General features: G+C 42.6%; 1 protein-coding gene across 5 annotated transcripts in view; it reads left to right on the top strand.

Annotated features, from left to right (window-relative positions):
• Positions 1–3,371: 3,371 nt before the first annotated feature.
• Positions 3,372–17,765, top strand: part of DGUOK (deoxyguanosine kinase) — a 30,800-nt gene continuing 16,406 nt past the window's right edge. For 2 of the 5 annotated variants that reach the window (XM_031467314.2, XM_031467315.2), the window contains exons 1-3: positions 3,442–3,569; positions 6,838–6,979; positions 14,388–14,500. Coding sequence is in view for 1 of the 5 variants with exons in the window: in XM_010988929.3 (XP_010987231.1) it covers positions 3,428–3,569; positions 14,388–14,500 (255 nt within the window). In the remaining 4 variants the exon portion in view is untranslated. Of the gene's footprint in view, positions 3,570–6,837; positions 6,980–14,387; positions 14,501–17,765 lie in introns of all 5 variants that reach the window. The other 3 variants (XR_837849.3, XM_010988929.3, XM_031467318.2) reach the window with 3 other exon arrangements.

The raw sequence follows: 17,765 nt of genomic DNA, 5'->3' as shown, positions 1-17,765 counted from the left end.
CTTTGAATATCTTTGATGCAAATGAGGATCTAACTGACCAGACAACAAGCAGCAGAAGAAAGTCTGGGTCACATTTGTGTATGTTTATCTCCCCATTTCTAATGGATGCATAGCATTTTGGTGATATGGATCAGTATTTTATTTGTCACAACAGCATTTACACACATTTGAAAGTAGTCATTCATTCCGAGCTCCCTCCAAGGACTAAGCAGAGTGTCTGGTACACAGCAGACGCTCAGCAAATACTGGATGAAGGAACGGGTGCTGAATGACCAGAGTCCCCGTGGGGCAACATCAACTCTTATTCATAAACTCCAGCTGATTTCTGATAATCCCCCAGGAGCAGGAAGTGGCTTATTCCTCCAGATAAATGGGATGTAATTCTGCTCATCAACGTGCCACTATTTTCTGTCTTCTGGCCAGAACCTGAGATGGGATGAAAACGTCCCGCTTACCACTTCCAGGAGGAACTGATCACCAACTTTTTCTCTCCCTTGCTCCCAACAATCCATTTAATCACCCTCCTTCCTCGTGCAAATTGGGGGTGGGGCTCCAACATTCATGTTTGTCCCTTGAGACTTTATGTTTTGGCCACAGCTGGGCCAGAGTCTCTCTCCTGGAAATTTGGAATTATGACCAAGAAAGACAGTGAATTTTTATGCATGGTAGAACATAATAAAAGAAGCCTAAATAAATAAAGAGGAATAGAAGGATCACCCCTAGTATTGGGATAATTAACAGGCAAAAGATATTTTACTTTTTTTAACACTCTACTTCCAAAAAAAGTAAAAGCTTTCATAAGCAAGGAACAGAGTGAGAGAAAATACTCACAAAGGACTCATGTGCAGAAAATACAAAAAACGACAAGTAAAAGACAGAGCCAATAGAAAATTCGGTACAGGACTTGAACAGGTCCTACACAACAGGGGTCCTTGAAATGGCCAATAAACATGTGAAAAAAAGGTTCCACTTCATTAAAAATCAGAAAAATGCAGATTATAACTACAAGACACCATTATCCAGCAGAATGAATAAAATTTTAAAAAGTTGATGATACCAACTGTTGGTAAGAAAGTGGAACAAGCAGAGTACTCACTCACTGATGGTGGCACTGTCAATTGATACAATCAAACACTGTGAAACTGAATACTCCTTGGGGATATCTACTAAAGCCAGGCATACATATAGCCCATCATGCAACAATTCCACTTGTGGGCATGCGCCCAAGAGAGATGCATACTTAACTTTACCAAAAGACATATTCAAGAATATTCATAGTAATGGTATCTATAGTAGCCCAAATCTAGAACTTCCCAAACGTCCATCAAGAGTAGAATGGATAAAATATAGTGTGGTATAGTGACATAATGGAATACCATACAGCAACGAGAATGAATGACCTATGACTGCATATATAACATGTATCAATCTCACAGATATTATGTTAAATGAAAGAAGTGCTCACTATACGATTTCATTTATGTAAAGAACAGGCAAAACTAAAGTCTGCTGTTAGAAGTCAGGCTATCGGTTACCTCTGGGGGGTAGTAACTGGCAGGGGAAATGGATTCTGGGGATGCTGGTAATGCGCACTATTTCTTGATCTGAATCCGGGTAACAGTGTGCTCAGTTTGTGAAAATTTCACTAAATTGTACATTTATAATACATGTTATTTTCTCCACTACATATCATACTTCACTATAAAGGTTTTTAAATGACTTTAAAAAAATATTTCATTTATTTATTATTTAATCTTGGCAGGGGGGAAGTAATTAGGTTTATTTTTGTAGGAAGTACTGGGGATTGAACCCAGGATCTCCCCTATGCTAAGCATGTGCTCTACCACTGAGCTATACTTTCCACTCTTAGGTGACTTAGGAGCTGTAATTTTTAGGAGGAGGTTAGTTGCCTTTCTTCATCTAAACCTGCCCACAACTTCCTTATTTAACCGTCACAGCGACCCTGATGGTAATGAAGGCAGCAAGACAGTAGGGACACAGAGCGTCTCAAACTTTTTGGATGAATATTTTCCCAAGTCCAAGTTTGTACAGGTAGAGAAATGTAAGTAGTATTTTTACACAGAGGTGACTATGGGAGTGGGCAATGGGACAGACTTTAGCTGTTCCAATATTGATTAGCACTCCATTAGGTTATCCTAAATAAACTAACAATCTACTTTTTAATAGATTGTGCTTAATATAATATATGAATGTCATTTCAGCCATCCCATACAATCAACAATATAAGTAAAAGGTCCTGTGCCTGCTTTACAAGCAGTTGTCCCAGCCACTGACCCCGCCCCAACCCTTCTTGCAATCAGATTGGTTTCCTCAAATCTCCCCCATCTAAGAGTGCTGCCAGAATGCCGGTTTGCCCGTTGACTCCTGGTTTGACTCTTGTGGAAGTGAAGCAGGGAAAAAGGAAGCACCCTCTGACAACATTTCATAAATTCTTAATTCTGAAGTCGTTATGACCATGGGGTGTAGCAGGACAAAGCCAGTCATGGCCTCACCTGGTGGAAGCAGCTCAGACTGGTCCCTGTCCCTCTGCAGGACACAATTCTCCACCGACAGCTGCACTCCATTTATATACACCACCAAGCTTCTCTCTACCCTGGCTCTTCTCAAGCTTTTACAATTCCCATACCTAATCCCCACCAGCCGCCCCACCCCAGACCTCACCCCCACTATTGTTCACTTCCACAGAATCCAATCTTAGATGGTTTAAATGACTTCCACACTTGTCCCTGAGACTCCACCCTCTTCATCCTTATAAAATTTTTGACTACTATTCAAATCGCTTGAGCGAACATTTATTCATTCAAAAGGCAAAATGAGAGGTGGGGTGTAATTGATGAAGTAATTTATTAATTTATTCAGTAAGGTTCCAGCATTGTGCTGCAAGTTACAGGGCCTGGGGAAAAGTCAGTTTGTGTAAATCATCAGGTTGAGTCATTTTCCTCCTTCAAACCGTCCAATTTCTCCCCAGATTAGAATAAAAACCAGACAACAAACACTTGGGGCGGGGAGGGGAGGTACTCTTTTAAAATTACAATTATTTTTATTTGTCTTTAGTTATGAAATTTATTTTAAAATGATACAAAAGTGCAAAGGTGATGGAAATACTAGCTTATGTCTCTTTTTAAATGTTGTTTGGGCAGTGAACGGAAACGAAGGCGAGATTCGCGCGGCGGCCACTCCAATTGTCAACAAACTCCTCCCGCACCTCACACTCGGCTTTCTCTTCGCAACACTGTGCTACAAACATCGCGAGAACAGAGCGGTCCCTTGGGCCCCCTCCCCCTTCCAGCTAGCTCAACCCCACCCACTTCCTGCCTGGCGATCGCCTGACGTCAGAAGCGCGTCGGAGGTACCGGGGGCGGAAGTGCTCTCGGCGGAAGTGATCGCTGCGTGACTCGTGGGCGGGATGGCCGTGGGCCGGTTCTATCTAAGGCTGCTGCGAGCACCCTGCAAGTCCGTGGCTCAGAGCCCACTCGGGGGCATGCCCCCCTCCAGGGGTCTACACGCGGGGCGCTGGCCCCGAAGGCTCTCCATCGAAGGCAACATTGGTAAGGGCCGCAAAGTAGCTGCCAAGCTTCGGCCTCCACAGAACAAGTGTCTGAGAGGCTGGGAGAGGGAGGTGGGCCCCGAACCCCCTCCCTCTCGGCCTGATGCGGCCGGATTGCTTGTTCTGAGCTGGCAGGCCTTTCCCCTCACAAGGTGCAATGTGGGCTTTTGCTTCTTTGATTTTACAGACGTCAGGCATCAGTACGCTCCCACAGGGACACGTTTATTGGGGCCTAAATGCCACGCAGTACGTAGATAGGACAAGAGCTAGCTAGTTTGGATAGGTCAAAATGGAAGCGATAAGGAACAGGGTGTGATTTCTTTGTTCTCCTAAGATAAGACTGCCAGATTTAGGGGAGAAAAAAATGCGCATTTAAAATAAGATTTCAGATAGCGAATAATATTTTAGTGTAAGTGTGTCCCATGCAATATTTGGAACATACACTAAAAAAACCCTAAGATTCAAATTTAACTGGATGTCCTTATTTTATCTTAGAATAGGCAACCCTACCCTAAGATAGTTCCTAACCTTCAGTCGTTCAAATACCACTTTCACTGTTTTTGCTATGTCTCTTTGCTAGTCCCACTATAATTTCTAGCGTTTTTCTTAGAAGCTGCTCACTTGTTAAACTTTAAAACGTGTATTAAATTAAGAATAACTGTTCTAAGAGTAGAGACGCAGTATCTTAAAAATAATCAAAAAATAAATGAAAGCAAAACATTTCAATTTAATGTTACTACGGTCGGACTTGAGGCTTTTACCTGCCAAGGTGCTGAGCCCAAAAAAGGGATTAGCAATTGTTAAGTGTGGAAAACATTCTAGCAACAAACAGTTTCTTTTCTGACACATTGAACAAATAGCCCTTTGAGTGACTTCCATATTCAGGCACTGGGGATACTGCAGTGAACAGAGCAAATAAAAATCTCTGCTCTCAGGGAACTCTTAGTAGAGAGAGATAGACAATAGACAACATGAATTAAGCAAAGTAAACAGTAGATGAGACAGTAAGGAGTGTGATGGAGAAAATTCAGGGATGAGGGGTTGAGGGAAGTTGCAGTTTTTAAATAGAGTAATCAAGACAGGCGTCACTGAGAAGGTGATATTTGAGCAAAAACCTGAAGAAGGTGAGGGAGTGAACCATGTGGATGACTGGGAGAAGAATCTTCCAGGCGGAGGGAAGGCCAAGTGAGAAGGCCCTGAGGTGGGAAGTGTGTTCAGGGAACAGGAAGAAAGCCATTGTGGCTGGAGTGGAGTGCAAGGGGGAATCGGGGGAAGATGAGGTCAGAAGGTGAGGAGTGGCTGGATCGTGTAGGCCTTGTAGTCCACCATGGAGTTTTCCTCTGAGATGGGAAACTGTTGGAAGGTTTGAGCAGTCAAGTGACGTGATTTGACTTAGATTATAAAAAGATCACTCTGGCTGATATGTTGAAAATAGAAGGTGTCAGGAAGTTGTTGTGATGACGAGTTGTAATGGAGGTGGTGAGAAGTGATTAGATTCTAGTTATATTTAAAGTAGGCACACTGGATTTGGTAATAGAAAGATGTGGAATCTTGGTTCTGATGATCCAGGCTTGATGTCAGCCTTGAGGAGAGTTCATGGGGATGAGTGCTTCTTATGCCCCCACCAGCTTTTGTGTCCACCGAGTGAGCTGTAGCCACCACCCCCCCACCAACTCCCCAGGAGACCCTCCAAGACCAGCAGATTTTTGAGTGGGTTGGATTATCTGAGAGGAGGAGCACTGGGGAAACATCCTTTGGAGAGTCCAGTAAAGACCAAATCAATACATGATCCTCCAGGATCCCTGGAATGTTGCCTGTTTATTCTCCAGCCCTTAACCAAGTAAACACCATTGATCAATAGGAACAAAACCAGAGAAAGAAGAGCCTGCCTGGTCTACAGCAGAATGAGGAGATGTTGGAAGCCAGGTGTGAGCTTGATTTTAGCCCCTTCACTTTGTAGCTGTGGAACATTAGCCAAATGAAATGTCTCTTTTACCTGTAATGTGACTTTAACCATAGTAATGCCCTCTGGCAGTTGTTGGGAGGATTCAGTGAAGTCCTGAATGCCAAATGCCGATACTAATCAGAACTTTTGAATAAGAATGTTTCTTTGTTTAAAGTAAAAAAAAAAAAAAAAAAAAAAAGAAAGAAAGAAAGTGGCATAGAAGATAAAGAGGGCTCAGTGATGACTCCAATCATTTTGGCCTGAGTAACTTGAGAGATGGAGTTCCAGTTTTCTTAGATGAGGAAGAGTGGGAAGAACAGCCTGAGGCCAGAGGGTCGTTTCACGTTTGGGGTTTTAGGCACGTTAGGTTTTTACACACATTTTAGAGATCTAAGCAGGGTTGTTGAATAGTCAGCTGGGTATATAAGTCCAGAGTTCAGACTCTTCCAGGACTGGAGTTACTAAATGTAGATGGTATTTAAAGCCAGGAGCCTATGTGTGTGGATGGAAAGGACTCCATCCTGGGCACACAAAGATTAGAGAGATGGAGGAGAGGGGAAGGAACCAGCAAAAGAGACTGAGAGGAATGACCACTGAGATAGCAGAGAAACCAAAAGAGAATGATGTCCTGGAAGCCACATGACATTGGTGTCTAGGGGCAGGGACTGTAATGCCGTTTAAGTAACGGAGCTCTATGGTGAACTTGAACAATTATAGGAGCGGAAGTGGTGAAAGTCTGATTGGCGGAGGTTCAAGGAGAATGGGAGGTGAGGAACTGGAGACAGTGGGTGAAGACAACTGTTGGGAAGTTTTTCTAGAAAGGGGAGACACAGGGTGGTAGCTGAAATGGGAAGAGGGTTTGAGAAGGTTGTTTTCGTTCTTTTTTTTCTTTTTTGTAAGAGGAATTAGATCATGTAAGCTGGTAGAGAAGGAAAAAACTAGTAAAACAGGAAAGAGGATAGACTTGCCAGAGTGATTTCAGTAAGCAAGGAGGAGTGGAACCTGTTGCCCAAGCAGAGAGAGGCTGGCTTTAGCTAGGAGCACAGTTTCCCTAGGAACGGGGGAGTGCCAGCATCAGTGATTACTGACTCAGGTAGGTGTAGCGGGACCTTGGGGAAGATCGTCTGGTTGTGTCCGTTTTCTCAGTGAAACTGGAAGAAAGATCAGCTAAGGGTGAGTGTGAGGAGAGAGGAAAGACATGAAAGAGTCTAGAGAGTGAGCGGGAGAAACGCAGAATTGCTGGGTGGCAGTAAGGACCCATTTATACTCAGTGGTCTTGAATTTAAACTGAGCCCAGTCACCAAAGCTGTGTGTATTTCTCCAGCCAAATCAAAAACATGGAAAGGAATGAGACGGGAAGGTCCTGCTACCTGCCTGAGGGTGTTATTTCAAGGTGTTCTGTCCTGTACTTTGGGAACAGCAAAGGAAGCTCTGTCCTCAGAGCCCAGAGAGGAACACTTCACAAAGTGAGTACTTTAGTCAGGCCATCAGGTGAAGTGTGAGCTGCTTCTCGCAGTTTTCCTGACCTTTGCTTCTTAACCTTTCCAGATTCCTATGCTTCTTCCTTGCTTTCTCACACATCGAAGGCTCACTGAGTGCCTACTGTGCAGGTGGACTCAGATGTGGGCCACCTCGTATCCTCACAGTGAAGTGGGAGGAGCAGACTTCTAAACATAATTTCTGTAGCATGTGATGAGTGCTAGGTTTGGACATGGACACTCGGAATCTCTGGGGTAGGAATTCCTACCCCCAAGGAAAGAGTGTTCCAGGCACAGGAAGTAACACTTGCCAGTGCAGAGCCTGGAGAAACATGCAGGGTTTTTTTTGTTTTGTTGGAAACATGCAGTTTTAATATCGATCTTGTGCCTGGAGTTTAAAGGGCCTGAGAGAGGATGGTAGAACCAGAGGTTGGAAGGGGAGGATTTGCCAGATGTTGAACAGCTAGGGGTTTCTCATTTGGGCTGTGGGAGGCTGCTGAAGACTTGAAGCCAGTATATGCCGTGGTCCAGATTAATCTTAAAGAGGAAATTGGCTAGAATGAACGAATAGACAGAAAGCTCCATGAAGCAGGCACTTTGTGTGTTTTGTTTGCTGCAGGACTCATACTGCCTTGCATCCAGTTTGTTGAATGAATGAATAGGAATAGAGTTTGGAGTAGATGGACTAGTTTTGTGGCTGTTGTATAGCTGAAGGGAGGGAAGGTGCAGGCCTGAACAGAGAATGGTGGGACAGAGAAGACATGATGGTTTGAGAGAGATTTTGGAAGTGGGATTAACGGGGCTTGGTGGCCACTTGGAGGCGAGGGATAAGGAGGTTTAATTTGGACACTGAGTCTGAGAACCGAGGATGGAAATAAAGGAAGAGGACATCTGGGGAGGTAAGAGTGATACATTTTGTAGGAGATGCCTCTGAGACGGACAGAGATTGCTGTTCTGAGGCAGACTGGAAGAAGAACCTAAGTCAGTAGAGAGATTGGAGCTGGGATCTGAGATATGGAAGTTGTTGACTTGTGGGGGTAGTTGTGGAAGCCTTGGAAGTGAACACAGTTGCCCAAGGAAAGTGTGACTAATGAGAAGTGGGACTGGGGGACCTTAATCTGGCTCTTTCTAGTTTTATCTCCTGTTATGTTTTTCTCTGTCACCCACACAGCCTGATGACTCTCCCCAGACAGAACTGGTCACTGCCTCCTCTGTGTGCTCACGTAACGTTCTGTGCCCAGAACGGCTGCAGCACTTGCGTCCTGTTGAGACTGTTTGCATATTCCCTGGGTTAGCCACTTAGTGTCTTGCTCATCTCTGTATCACCAGCACCTAACCCACGCCTGGCCCGTTGCACTCATTCAGTGTTTACCAGATGCTTGAGTTCTGTGCTGTGATATCCTTGTGGAAGTTAGTCATTGCTGTCCACAGAGGAAATACATTAAACTTCTTAAATAGTAATCGTGTTCTCTTAACCACAGGTGGCAGCCCTCCACACACACACCCAAATCAGAGAGTTGTCCACTCAGAAAATCTGAACAGGGGAAGGTGAACCCATGTCCCAGCTGAAGTTAGATATGTGTAGAGGGCCTTTTCTCGTAGTCCTGCTGCTGTAAATCTTGTTCATCTGATCCTGCATGTGCAGACAGCAGCAGACAGGAAGATGGGTCAGTGAGGGAGCAACTAATGGCACCTGGCGTGAGTTACTAAGCCAGATGCCATGTGTGATTGAAAGTCAAATGCTTGCAACCTAGAATCGCTTACAATCTAAAAAATAAAATACCTAGCCTATCTTTTAAGTGTATTCATCACTGAAGTGTATTTTCACCTTCCAAAGTAAGTTATTTTATGATTACAAATCTGAATTATTCTTAGTGAGGCATCTCCGACTGTTTTTTGTTTTTTCACTTTGATTTTCAAAGGTCTGACAGAGGATACTTCACTTTTGCCATCTAGAGACTTGTACGTAAAGCAGTGGAGGAGTGCCCTAATAACATTTCCTCCAGCATTCAAAATTAGTGATTTAACATCACTAATGTGTATCTTTTACTTTCATTAAGTATAAACAATTGGACAAGAATCCTAGTAGGGGAAAGAGACCTATTTATTCCAAACATTGTATATTGGATTCTCTGTTTCTGTGATTCACCTCACTCCATCCATCCATCTCCAGTCTTAGCACCTGGCTAGATACTCAGGATGCAAGGAAACAGTTAGTCCCTGAGCTCCCAGCCTAGCTGGGGAGAGTGATGAGTCAACAAATAATTACAGTGTGATGCCTTGGTAAAGCAGAGCAGGCAGTAATTAACTTTGCCCAGGGATAAGGTGGAGCTGGAGAGAGTTCAAGGAGACTTCACTGAGGAGGCGACAGTGAAAGGATGAATCAACTGGTGGGCAGAGGTGGGGAGGGCATTCCAAATGGATTAGAGCCTCATGCTGAACGCAGGAATTTGGTAGTCTGGAAGCTGTGAGGAACTTCTTTGTGTTAACAGTTTCCCAAGAAAAGAAAAGAGAAGAGAAGAGAAAAGAAGAGTAATCAAGGCTAAAATGTATCAAGTTTCTTTAACTCCGCTGAGTGCTTTTTTTTTTTTCCCCCAGAGTGCTTTTAGGCTCAGAGCCTACCTGATCCTGGATGCTTAATCTCAATACAAGTTTCCTGAGCATCTCAGCCTACTCCATCATTTTAGTTATAGTACCCACCATTAGTGACTACTCCATAAACAGCTGTTGGTTGAATGAATGCAAATATAGTTCCCGAAATAAAGACTTTGAATTTTCTTTGGAAGAAGTTTTTGGTTTGAAGATAGGCAGTTTTATATTTACTACTGTAGTTTGCTTTTTGGTAAAAAGTTTTAGATTGGATTTTTTCCCAGGTTTTTCATCTTGTTCAGGCGGAGAAAATGCCTGGAGATGATGGTATACTTAAGAGGCTCCCATGAATTACAGTTACATTAAATTAAAAATAATATATTATTTCGAGTGTTATATCACTTACTATCTTACTAATAGATTTTAGTATCATGTAGCTATACCAGACATCGTAGTTTACAGAGAAATTGTGGGAGGGAAAAAAGCATGGTTTAGGAAAAGATGAACATTAGCAACAGAACTCTTTGGTTCAGCTTGTGGAATGACAATCTTGGTGCTAATAAAAATCAACACATTGGTGTGTACTTGCTTTAAATACCTTGCATCCTTTTTCCCTTAGGGGAAGGTTTGATGCTACTTATGAGATCTGATACCTCCCAAATTTCATGATATTAAAATGTATATTGAAAGAGAACAGTTAAGCTGGGACCTAACTTAATTGCGATAAGTCTGAGATAACAATATCGTAAGAGGCTGGTGCTGTGCATGGAGACCACCAAAGGGAGGCATTTGTCAGTTTGCCCAGTGCTGCCTGAGGAAGAGGGACTTTTGGTGGACACAGACATTCTGGTCATTAGGAGGAGGCCCGTGTAGCAGTGGAGAACCAGACAACACCATTCTTATGAAACCCCTGGGAGTACTTTAAAACATTTGTCTTAGAAAAAAAAAAATTAAAGCCTTAAAAGGAAGAAAAAAACTATTATGATCATGTGTCATAGCTTTAAAAAAGTTATGCTGTGTCTAGTTTTAAGATAAATATGTAATTTTGAATTATTTTTTAAAATAATTATTCCATATCTGTGTGGTTGGTGCCTGGTTCAGCCCAGTTCTGTTGGAATGCAGCTTAAGAAATGCTGCCCTATGGTAAATTACCCAGGCTCCCCGAGCCCTCCGGCAACATGGATGGCAAAGCTTCTAGGACTTACCGCCCCCATTTACTGTCTTTCTTTGCTGAAGCTGGCTTCTCATTGCTCAGCCGGCTTTCCAGAATGGGGAAAGCCATTTTTGGAATGGGGAGTGGTGTGCAGGGTCGGGGTGTTGCCTGGTGTGATTGTTCCAGTCATTGGAACTGTAATTTCCCATCACATCTGATTTGTTGACATTCCGGTTTTGTGTGTTTAAATGGCATGAGTCGGTTTCTCAGAGCCCTGACTGCCCTTAGATGAACTAACAGTGTCTGATCTCAGAGGTGAAGTTGGCACTCCCTAACCCTCAGGGCCTGTCCTTTTTTCATCTGCAATCATTTCTTACGTAAAAAATTTAAGTAATTCTAACAACCATGCAGTCCCACCCATCTGACAAATCAGTTACCTTCATCTTTTCATATTAATTGAGACAGTTTTTCAACTGATAGGCAGAGACCCTGTTTTAGGCTTAATCAGCAACCTGCATTCTAAATATTGACTATCTGTGCTAAGTATTTTAAACTAGGGACTAGTCTGAGGAGGCAGGTATCTGATAATATACAAACCCCATCAATTTTTAATTCCTACAACTCTGTTGGATATTCCATGACAAGCCCAGAGGGTTTTATTTAGTAGTTTGGGATGTGATGTTTGGAACCTATATGTTTAAAAAACCGCCTCTGTTGGTTGTGATCAGATTGTTCCGATGGCAATCTCAAATGTAAGTGCGCATCAGGGTCCCTTGGGGCGTACTTTACAGATGTGGATTCCTGGGACCCAGCCTCAGAGGTTGAGATCCTATTAGGAAACCAAAAGTGAGACCCATGAGACAATAAAAACAAAAAGCTAATCCTATCAGAGGCAGTTAATGAATATTTCTTGTTTGATTCAACTGCCCAACATGGTAGGAATTTGGTGTGAGCTAGAGAAGTTCTGAATTTCAGGGAAGAGGTGGGCCGTAGGCTTGGTAGGGGAAGGATTTAGACACAGGCCTAGCAGAGCAGGGGGGAGGGATTTATCCACTGAAGTGTGGGAGGAACAGAGGCTGAGCAGATGTGCAAAGACTCACGTGAGTTGGGTGGAGGTGGGACTGAGAGACGAGCGTGACTACAAAATACACAGATTTCTGTTGTTTGTTCTGACCCTGTGTGTTCAGAGAGGAGCTGGGGTGGTGTGTGATAAATGTCACATAGTGGATGTGTGGGCTCTTCTGCTGAGACATCTCTTTACTCCCGATCAGTAACCATGAGTGGCTGATAGAATTGACTGGAAGGGTGCCTCCCCTCTCCTTCTCTTGGTTCCATTTGGGTTCTTCCTAAGGGGAGAATTCACTTGAGAAAGATCATCTCTGATAGGGGAGATTGAGCTCCAAATGCACTGTTAAGGTTCACTTTTTGGTTTTTAACCAATGTGGGTTTCATGGGGAACCAGAATTAATAACATATTGTGTGTTTTATTCATTCAGCCATGTCATTAGTCTGGGCTTTGGCTCCTGCCCTGGAGGAGCCCCATCTTCTACCTAGAGAAACAGAATTGTATTGTGGGTGATGGAGTCTTACCCAGAATGCCAGGCCAAGCACAAAGGAGCTGGTCCCACTTAGAGGTGTCAGGGTCCTGAAAAGCTTCCCACAGGAGGTGCATCTGAGCAAAATCTTGAAGATTGAGTAGGAGTTTGCCAGGTGAAAAGAATCGCTGTTCCAGGAAATGGGAAAGCATATGCAAAATCACATTTGCAGCAGACAGCATGGCATGATTAGAGTTTCAAGGAGTTTGGTCCAGCAGGAGCTCAGGATGCCTGAAGGGAAGCTGAGGCAGAGAGGTTTATGCAGAGGCCAGATTTTGATGTGTCTTGTAGACCATCTAAAGGGTTTGAGTTTTCCTGTAAAGGCATAGGGAGCTGCCAAAGGATTCTAAGCAGTGTTATTTAGTTTTTCGTGTGTCTGCAGTGTGAATGATGAATTGAAGAGGGCAAGGCCAGAGCTGGAGAGGCAACAAATGAGATCCTGGCCTTGGGTGGGAGGTGGGAATAGAGAGAAAAGGACAGATGGAGAAAATTGAGAAGGCAGGTTCAAAAGCGCTTGGTGGCTGCTTGAGGTTTGGCAGAGGAGGAAGAAGTCCTGACTGGGTGGATGCTGCTGCCAACCCTGGAGGTTGGGATGCGGGAGGAGCTCATTTTGGTGGAGAAGATGATAAGTTCACTTAGGGACCATATTGACTGAGGTGTTTGTGGGACATGCAAGTGGAAGTGTCTGAAGGGCTCTTGGATGGTGAGTCTGGAACTTAAGGTATGGGCTAGACATTGGCGTAAATGGGAAAAGATAACTTGAATATCGTGGTACTAGGTTAATTTCATCTCTAAAACATTTCTCACAGCAACCACTGCTTTCTTCCTCCTCTGCTATCACCTTGGTTCAAGCTACTGTTATCTTCTAACTGGTCTGCCTGCTTCCTTATCAGTCCATTCCCACATCGCTGGTGGAGTGGTCTTTTACAAACGAGATGGAAGGTTGTCATTTCCCTGCTTGAAACCCATCATCACTGACTTCCCATTGCCCTTCGAATGGAATTTAAACTTCTTACCACGGCCGTGAGGCCCTGTGTGAGCTGGCCCCAGCCTGCCTTCCTACCTCTCCACGCATTCTCTCTCACTTGACCACCCTGTTGCAGCAGTGGCTGCTTTGAGGCCACAGACTTTTCTGTCTTGTCGTGCGCAACGTTTTTCTCTTTTCCTGACCTTTGTTCACACTGCTCCCTCTGCCTTCCCCCTCTACCCCTTGGCCTGGCAATCCTGATCTTTCAGGTCTCACCTCAGATGACATTTTTCAGAGGAAGCATCCTTAATCTCCTGAGTTATAGTAGAGCAGTTCTGCACTTTTCTTTCTTTCCTAACACTTAACACAATTCCTTAGTTACTCGTATGAATGTTTACTGTCTATCTCCCATACAAGCTCTGTGAGGGCAAAATCCATCCTGTGTTTGGTTCACCATTGTATCCCCAGTGCTGGACAGTCCTGAGTGCATAGTAGCTCCCTGAATATTGGTTAGATTTGTTGAATAAATGAGGGTTTTATCTTCGTTTTTTCTATCTTGAAAAACTTGCAATTTTTACCCTGTCACAGAATAAATAGGGCTGATTCAAGCCTGACAACATATGTAGCTGATTTCATCTATTTCTTTTTTAATATTTTATTTATCTATTATTGTATTATTTAATTATTTTATTTTGGCAGGGGGGTAGGTGATTATTTATTTTTAGAGGCGTTACTGGGGATTGAACCCAGGACCTCGTGCATGCTAAGCATGTGCTCTACCACTTGAGCTATACCACCCTCCTGGAAAGTCTATTCTATTGTTGTTAAAGATTCTGCCTCTGGAAGGTTGGGACATTAAAACTACAAATCAAATCTTAGAGATATTCCCCACCTCCCCATTGGCTGCATTAAGGTGACTGGTTAGCATGGCCTGACCTGTCATCAGTCTGGCAGTGATGTGGCTGCTGAGTTTTGAAATTGGAAAAACCGGTACTTACTCCCTTGAGTCGGGCGTTTGTGGCAGTTTGGTAGCAGCCTTCTCCTGCGGCCCTGCTTCAGGAAGCATCCCAATACATGCTGTTTGTGTTGCAGCTGTGGGGAAGTCCACCTTTGTGAAGCTACTCGCGAAAACCTACCCAGAGTGGCACGTAGCTACAGAACCTGTAGCAACATGGCAGAATGTCCAGGCTGCTGGAACCCAAAAAGTAAGTTTCCAGTTGTGGTGGGTAGTTGGCAGGCATGGGTGAATAAACTAATTGTAATAATCTAATTTGCTCTGAGTAGGTTAAGTAGTCCAGTCTGAATCACCTTTAGAAAAAAAAAACCCTTCATTCCAGAAAGGACCATGTACACCAGAGAAGATGACTTGTTTAAATCTGTTTAGTTTTGATTTTTGTGGTTTTTACATGTCTACATAAATGCCTCTGTTCTTTATGGTTTCCCAAAGCATGTCCAGCCAACCTGACTTTGAAGATTAATTTTGCCATTCCTACCCTTAAGTTTATTACTGAAACTGACCATCAGGAGTAATAGTTAACTATAGTGACTTTAACATATTTGTGAAGTCTTAGAAACTGGAAGGGACCTTAGCGAGCATCTTGTCACATTTGGAGGCAATGCAGAAATAATTGCAAAATTTATGAAGTGTTTACTACGTGCCAGGCAATAACCTGTCCCAAGCACCATGCATTTCACTTATGCCTCGTGGCTTAGGCCCGAGTGTCAGGTCAGTTGCTCTGGGAGAGGCTATAGAGTTGGTTTCAGCACCAGCCACATCGCTGTGAGCAGGGAAGGACCAGCTGGACATGAACCTTAGAGGGAGCTGGGGGAGTGGCAGCACCATGCCTCAGTCTCCACAGACTGCTCCCGCGGTCACTGAGCACTCACTGAGTGCCTCATTCTTGTTTTTAACAACCTATTGTTAGGAAGTTTCCTGTACGAGCCACTTTGCATACCTGTGACTCTGACTCATTGGTTCAAGTTGTGCCTCTTAAGTCTTTTAACTTTTCCACATGGCAGCCCTTCATGTATTTCTAAGGCTTGCTTTTTCTCCCCCATCAAGTCTTCTCTCTTTGAAACCAAATACCATTTTCCTCCAGACTAGTCCTCATTCTCAAGTTACTCTGTCTAGGTGATGCACTCCAGTTTGTCAGTTTCCCACCTAGCTTTTAGTCAGAGTAGTACTCAGAGCTGGACAGGACGTTCCGAATGTGGTCTAAATAGTACAGAGCATCATAGAACTTGTTCTGGGTGCTGTTTTTCTGTTACTCCAACTCAGGATTGTGTTACCTTTTTTGACAGGCACGTAATACTTATTGAGGATGTTTATTTTTTAAATTGTCTCTGTGTTCGTATATGTATGTGTGTGTGTATTTGTGAAATTAACTTTTCTATTTAGAAAATAAATTATCTTTTTCTGAGTATGCACAGGTCATCTGTTGTGGGGATTTATACTCTTTCCTCCAAGAGGTGGCCCTTAATTCTCCCCTTGGGTGTGGGCTGGACTTAGTAACTTGCTTCGAATGAATGCACAGTAGCAGGGTTAAAAGTGTGTGACTTTCTATGGTAGGTCATAAAGGGCATTGTATCTTCCATCTTGTTCTTGCTTGATCACTTTTACTTTTGGCTCTGGTGATGCCAGCTGCCAGGTCATACAGATTACCTGTCTATGAAGAGGCCCACACGGCAAGGAACTGAGTCCTCCTGACAGCTGCCATGTGAGTGAGTCTTCTTGGAAGCAGATCCTTTAGTCTCCTGTCAAGTCTTCAGATGACTGTAACCTCAGCCAACATCCTGACTGAAATCTCATCGAAAACCCTGAGGCATAACCAGCACTAAGCTGTGTCCCAAATACCTTTACCACAGAAACTTGAGATAACGAATGTTTTTTGTTTCAGCCACTAAATTTTGGCGCAAATAGATAACTGATACTCCCGTAATCTTATTATCCAGAGGTAATACAGCTATCTAACATTTTTGTCCTTTTAGGTTTCTTTCTACAGGGGAGAAAAATATATATATATTTACACACACTTACATAAATGTATCAAACATACATACATTTCCTTTTTTAAAACAAAAGTCCTGATTGTCACCTACATGTCACTTGATATACAACATCTTTCTTTCATAGTAACATCATTTTGATGGTTGCCATATACTGCATAATATGGTTTACTATCATTTAATTATCTAGTCTTATTTTGAATATTTAGTATTCTAATTTCTCCTTATTATAGACATTGTTACAACAATGAATATCCTTGTAGCTGTATCTTTTTTTCTTTTTAATAGCTAAATCTTGAGGGTAATTTAGAACCATAATCTAGAACTAGAATTTTGATATCCAAAAATTACATGTTTTGTTGACTTCTGTTGTATTTAACAAAATTTTCCTTCGGAAAAGTTGTACTAGTTTTCTCATACTTTCAGCAACATTGGGAGTTATTTTTTTCATCTTTTCTTTTTTAGAGAATTATTATTACTATTTTTTTAATGGAGGTCCTGGGGATTGAACCCAGGACCTTGTACATGCTAAGCATGCGCTCTACCACTGAGCTGTACCCATTCCCCTCATCTTTTCTAACTTGAGAGGCAAGAAAATGGTGTGTTATTTTATTTCACATTTCTTTGGTTGCCAGTGAATTGAACTTTTTTTATCAGCCATTTATTAGCATGCTTTATTGAACTGCCTATTCAAACCTCTTGCTTTTTTTTTCCGTTGAGATTTTCAGGTTTTTATAATGACTTCATAAGAACTCATTGTATATTATGTATCTTAACTCTGTCAATACTTTCCCTAGTTTGTCATTTTTCCTTTATATTTACATATGATATATTTTGTAGTATGATACTTGGAAGTTTTTATATGATCAGATCTGTCTTGTCCTTTAGAGTTCCTACCTTTGATGTTAAAGTTTAAAAAGCCCTCTCACAGCCCCAGATTATAAAAACATGCACCTGCTTTTCTTTCCCTTGCTTTTAAGCTTTTACTCTTTATATGGCCTTAAAGTTACAGGAGTCTCATTTCCCCTACTAGTTATCTCTGTGTCCCAGCAGTGGGCTTGTTTAGTTTATTCCTGAGTGATTTTGTATTTTGTTATTGTGACTAGGATCTGTTTTCCCATCACCTTTTTCAAACAGGTTATTGCTATTTTAAAGAAAAGCAGTTGATTGTTGTATTTGTCTTGTGTGCCTTAGTTTTCATATTAATTTTTTAGCTTAATTGCTTGAGGTTTTAAAAAATAATCGTTTTCTCTAAATACTAATCATTTGTAAGAGTTTTCCAGTATCCAAACCTCGTTTCTGTTTTCTTTCATTGGACAGAAGTTCCAGAAGAATGTTAAATGATAGCAGTGGTGGTATCACCCTTATCTCTTCTGTCGTTAGTGAAGCTACCTCTGATGTCTCACTGTCGAGTTCTGTGATTGTCATTCATTTCAGTAAACCATGCGGAGGAGGTACCCTTTT

The sequence above is a fragment of the Camelus dromedarius genome, chromosome 15, assembly GCF_036321535.1.
Source record: "Camelus dromedarius isolate mCamDro1 chromosome 15, mCamDro1.pat, whole genome shotgun sequence".
Classification (NCBI taxonomy): domain Eukaryota; kingdom Metazoa; phylum Chordata; class Mammalia; order Artiodactyla; family Camelidae; genus Camelus; species Camelus dromedarius.
This window is presented reverse-complemented; position numbering and strand designations above follow the sequence as displayed.